This window comes from Carettochelys insculpta, chromosome 16, assembly GCF_033958435.1.
Source record: "Carettochelys insculpta isolate YL-2023 chromosome 16, ASM3395843v1, whole genome shotgun sequence".
Taxonomy (NCBI): domain Eukaryota; kingdom Metazoa; phylum Chordata; order Testudines; family Carettochelyidae; genus Carettochelys; species Carettochelys insculpta.
The window spans coordinates 32326032-32330968 of record NC_134152.1 but is presented as its reverse complement, the minus strand read 5'-3'; the positions used below and the strand labels follow the sequence as shown (position 1 = coordinate 32330968).

The following is a 4937-nucleotide window of genomic DNA, read 5'->3' as shown; positions in this document are numbered from 1 at the left end:
ACACCGTGAATGGAACCACAGTGGGAAAAACAAGGAGCTTAATTATTCCCCAGCCACCCACAGCGCGGAAACCTGCAATGCCAACAAGGGGGGGGGGGGGTCTTTCCTACCCTAGCTCGTGACCTAACAAATAAATCCTGTGTTAGTCTCTGAGGTGCTACAGGACTGCTTGTTTTTGTGGGGCTAAATCAGGGTTCCCGTGTTTGAATGTTCAAAACAGAGGGCACCCCCCTCGGAGGGCGTGTTTCTGTACCTACCCGCTCGGGGTTGTGTGCATGTACTGTACTGTACTGCGTACGCCCCAGCCTAGGCTACATTCAGACGGGAAAAGCTGGGGGAGGGGAAAGAGCGCTAATAATTAACAGGGAAGGCAGGAGAAAGGGATCGGAACGGGGGGTCTGGTGTGTTTTGGAGGCTGCTTTTGCGATGCGATGCGGGGGGGGAAAGAGAGAGAGAGAGACGCAGGGCGGGGGGGGGTCAAAACCAACAAGAAGTCCTGTGGCACCTCAGAGACTCACACCCCTTTTGGAGCACAAACTTTCGTGGGCAAGGAAAATAGGCGCCCCCCCAAAAAAACAATCCCTGTTCCTCCCCAGCCCCACAAGGCGCTGAAACTGACACGCCACAACTCCACGCGCCCCGCTCCGCCGCGGGCGCCTTTGAAGACCCGCGCGAACGCCCAGCCAGGCCGCTCCCCCCACCCCGGGCCTGCACGCGGCAGGCTGCGCCCCGCTCGCTGCCGGTGCCTCGGCTGCGCCGCCCGTCTGCAACCGCTCCCGCTCCCGCACAATTGCAGCGGCCGAGCGCCGCAGCGCCAGCCCCAAGCCGCCTCCCGGGACGGCTGCACGACGCCGCCTCTGCAGCCGCCGGGCCGCGCCCCCCTGGGCCGTGACGCGGCCGAGGGGGGCGGGCCCGGCCGGCGCCCTATAAAGCCGGCGGCGCCGCAGCTCGCTGCCATCGCACCTGCGCCGCCGGCCGACCCCCACCGCCTCCTCTCTCCGCCCGCTTCCATGAGACCCGCCGCCATGATCAAGAAGCTGTGCCAGAGCGAGAGCGAGCTGAGCATCCCGGCCAAGAACTGCTACCGCATGGTGGTGCTGGGCTCCTCCAAGGTGGGCAAGACGGCCATCGTGTCCCGCTTCCTGAGCGGCCGCTTCGAGGAGCAGTACACGCCCACCATCGAGGACTTCCACCGCAAGTTCTACAGCATCCGCGGCGAGCTCTACCGCCTCGACATCCTGGACACGTCGGGCAACCACCCCTTCCCGGCCATGCGGCGCCTCTCCATCCTCACAGGTGCGGGGCCGGGGCAGGGGGCAGGGGGCAGGCGTGGCTGGGCCCCTTCCCGGCCGGGTCCAGGGGGGGAGAGGGTCTGGGAGGGGGCTAGCGGGTTAGTCTTCAAAGTGCGACGGGACTGCGGGGTTGGTTTGCTAGAGGTAGCGGGGTCAGGCTGGGGCGTCACGCAAAAGCCGCCCTCCTGGAGCACCCTGAAGACCAACAGTGTTGCTTGGTGGGCAGCGAGCGTTCCTGGGTGAAAACCACAAGTCTGGTGGCATCTTCTGGACCAACAGATATTTTGGAGCATCAGCTTTCGTGGGCCCCCGAAGCCTTATGCTCCCAAATATCTGTTAGTCTAGAAGGTGCCACAGGATTTCTTAGGCTGTATCTCCAAAAACCACAACTCGGCTACTCTGATCCCTGGGTAAGACCCACGTCTTTGGACTTAAGGGAAGACTCAGCGGGGGGAATCTCTGGGCTCCTTCTGCCCTGTGGCTGAGCGATCCAGAGGGAGTTTGCCAGCGTTGGACGGCTGTGCGCTGCATAGCCCTGTTGGCTAGGGAAATCAAGCGGAGGTACTTGCAAAAGGCTGCTTGCAAATTCCCCCTTGCCAAAAAGCCACCCTAAGCAATGCATTTATTCACTCGTGCTTTCATGGGTAACACCCACTTCTTCAGACTTCAGAGCAGCTAGGGAATTGCAGAGTCTTGTTGGTCAGGGCCAGGGTTAATCAGAGGCTGTGCATAAAATACCTCACCCAGAGTTGGGTGACTTTTTTCTTTTGCATGTGCCAAGGTGATGAGAAAGTGACCAGTGTGAGGGCAGGTGGGTGTGGGTGTGTTTACCCAACACCCGGGCAGAGATGCTGGAACAGCGTGTACAGTTGAGGCTAGGAAGACTATAAAATCCTGTATATGATGGAAGCTGTACAAGCCAAGGGGTGCAGCAGTACCAACGCACTCATGTGTCTGGGGTGGCTTGGCTGGGGTGTAGGAGATGCTCACACGCACAAGTGGCCATGTAAATCTAAAAGCTGGCCTGGCAGCATCTCTCCCCAGCATCACCTTCCCAGCCAAGCCAAGCTCCTCAGCACAGGCTGGAATTTGCAGGCAAGCTCAGCTGCAGGCAGTTTGCAACCTTAACTTCCCTAGGCAAACTTGGGAGCCAATAGGAATTGCCAAGTGCTGTTGGTCAGGGCTGGGTATAATGTTGGTGAAATATTTTTTTTTAAGACCTTCCACCTCCTTTGTAACCTAAAAACCACCCTCCAGGGCAGTAGGTAGTTGACAGACAGTCCTTGGCGCAGTGCTGAAGCTGGTGGTCTAATTGGGGACGGGGCTCTGCCTTCATGTAGGACCAAGTTTCTAACGTGCCCTTGCTCTGTGCTCCCTCTGTTCTGCAGGAGATGTCTTTATCCTGGTGTTCAGCTTGGATAACCGGGACTCCTTCGAGGAGGTGCAGCGCCTGAAGCAGCAGATCCTGGAAACCAAGTCGTGCCTGAAGAACAAGACCAAGGAGAACATAGAGGTGCCGCTGGTCATCTGCGGCAACAAGGGCGATCGAGACTTCTACCGGGAGGTCGAGCCCCGCGAGATCGAGCAGCTGGTGGGGGCAGACCCTAAGAAATGTGCCTACTTCGAGATCTCAGCCAAGAAGAACAGCAGCCTGGACCAGATGTTCCAAGCGCTCTTTGCCATGGCCAAGCTGCCCAGTGAGATGAGCCCAGACCTGCATCGCAAGGTCTCGGTGCAGTACTGCGACATGCTGCACAAGAAGGCGCTCAAGAGCAAGAAGCTGCTGAAGGAAGGGGCCGAGGGCAGCGTGGGGGAAGCCTATGGCATCGTGGCCCCCTTTGCCCGCCGGCCCAGCGTGCACAGCGACCTCATGTACATCCGGGAGAAGGCCATCGGCGGCAGGCAAGCCAAAGACAAGGAGCGCTGTGTGATCAGCTAGGATCTTCCTGCCGCCCCCTCCCCCACCTCCTCAGCAAGGGGGAGCGACGGGGGAGGGGTGGAGCTTGTTTCATAATAAACTCTGGCTGCCCAGGGGCAACATGTGCCCCCTGCCAGGATCCCATCTGCCTTGGGGGGGAATCAGGTTACCCACCACCCCTGCCCAACAGGGTGACTTGCATCTGCTGTCCTCTGCATCCATTTTTGGGGTGCAGTGGGGCTGCTGCTGGTGTGGGGGGGGGGGTGACATCGTCCTCCTCAAAGGCTGGAAGACTGAGGACTTGGCGAGCACAGATTTTGGAAAGACGTTGACTTTTGCACCACTGTGGGCCAGTGCACTACCTTACGGAATAGACTTGGGGTGGGAAGAGATGTGTCGACTCAAAATCAGCCAACAAGGAGCTCCGCAAAGGAGTGTGTGTGTTTGTGCACATTTCAATGAGCCAGGCGAGCTGCAGGACTTACTGAGCCATTGCAAACGTCTGAGCCCCTCCGCTGGCCTCTCTTGCAGAAGCAAATGTGGGCGGGGTGGGTGTCAAAAACTGACTTTTGTTTACATTTGTCTTGTCTGATTTGGAAGGGGGAAAAGTGTGTGTTTTGTTGTTTTGTTTTGGTTTTTTTTTTTAAATAGGCACTTTACGTAGTGTAGCATGTGTCCTGGACATGAACAAAAACTTATCCAAGTGTTTTCTACGCTCCATGTTTTAAGTTTACTATTTTTTCTACAAAAAATAAAAACTTTTTTAAAAATTAATCTCTTCGAGGCTTGTCTTTAGTTCCTCATTGTACTTCTCAGCATTATCAAAGCCTCAACTGACTGACTGATCAACTGTGTTTACTTATGATACCCCCTCAAATCAACACCTCTATACACTTCCCTTCATCTGGAGTGCAAAGGTTTCTGTTGCCAAAAGGGCTTGACAAGCTTTAGTTCAACACAAAGCAATTATGGGGGAGTGGCCAACTGACTCCTGCTGCTGAAATAGATCACTAATTGGGCTAAAACTTTTTCTAATTACCATTGCATTGAACCATAGAGTGACATCAAGAGGGCAGATGGAAAAGTGAAATTATATCCTAACTGCATGTGCTCATAAATACTAGCTGGGCATTTGTCATAGGAAATGTGGGTAATATGAGACATGACACAAATTCATAACAAATTAAATTGGTCATCCATGACAAGGGCCAGATAATAATAATCTTGAAATACACACGAAATTCAGTCATAAAATCTTTTATGAAAAGTAGCTTTCATGCAGAGGCCTTCCGTCCTCTGCAGCACACCTGAAGGAAATATTCCACTTAAAAAAACCCCTATACTTGCATTTGAAAGATCTATTGGTACAGGTAACAGCCAAGTATCATAGGGGTGGCGAAGTTCGTCTGGATCTTCAAAAACAAGAGGTCCTGCAGCACCTTAGCCAGCATGGTTTTGGAGCATAAGCTTTCGAAGTGGATCTTTGCCCACGAAAGCTTATGCTCCAAAGTAATACCCAAGAGTGCCAGAACAAAGAAAATAGGCCAGAAATAACATCTCTTCCCCCTGCCCCTCTCCCAGTTTGCTTATTTGGTGGCTTTGAAAACCCTAGGACTGGATTTTTTTCCCCCCCCTTGTTGCTTGAATATACCAGTAGTTCCCCGATTTCAAGCTCTCACACACTCTGAAAAGGTAAGCCTTTTGTGTCTAGTCAGTTTCTTGTTTCC

The 4937-nt window shown here is 54.4% G+C and overlaps 1 protein-coding gene across 2 annotated transcripts; it reads left to right on the top strand.

Moving 5' to 3' along the window:
- Nucleotides 1-975: 975 nt before the first annotated feature.
- RASD1 (ras related dexamethasone induced 1) lies at nucleotides 976-3952 on the top strand. Of its 2 annotated transcripts, none has more exons than XM_075010684.1 (2): nucleotides 976-1296; nucleotides 2681-3952. In XM_075010684.1, the coding sequence occupies exons 1-2, from the start codon at nucleotides 1011-1013 to the stop codon at nucleotides 3229-3231; spliced, it is 837 nt and encodes a 278-aa protein (XP_074866785.1). In that variant the 5' UTR covers nucleotides 976-1010; the 3' UTR covers nucleotides 3232-3952. The 2 variants fall into 2 exon arrangements, with proteins under 2 accessions (XP_074866785.1, XP_074866786.1); XM_075010685.1 differs by having other exon boundaries at nucleotides 2755-3032.
- Nucleotides 3953-4937: the final 985 nt, after the last annotated feature.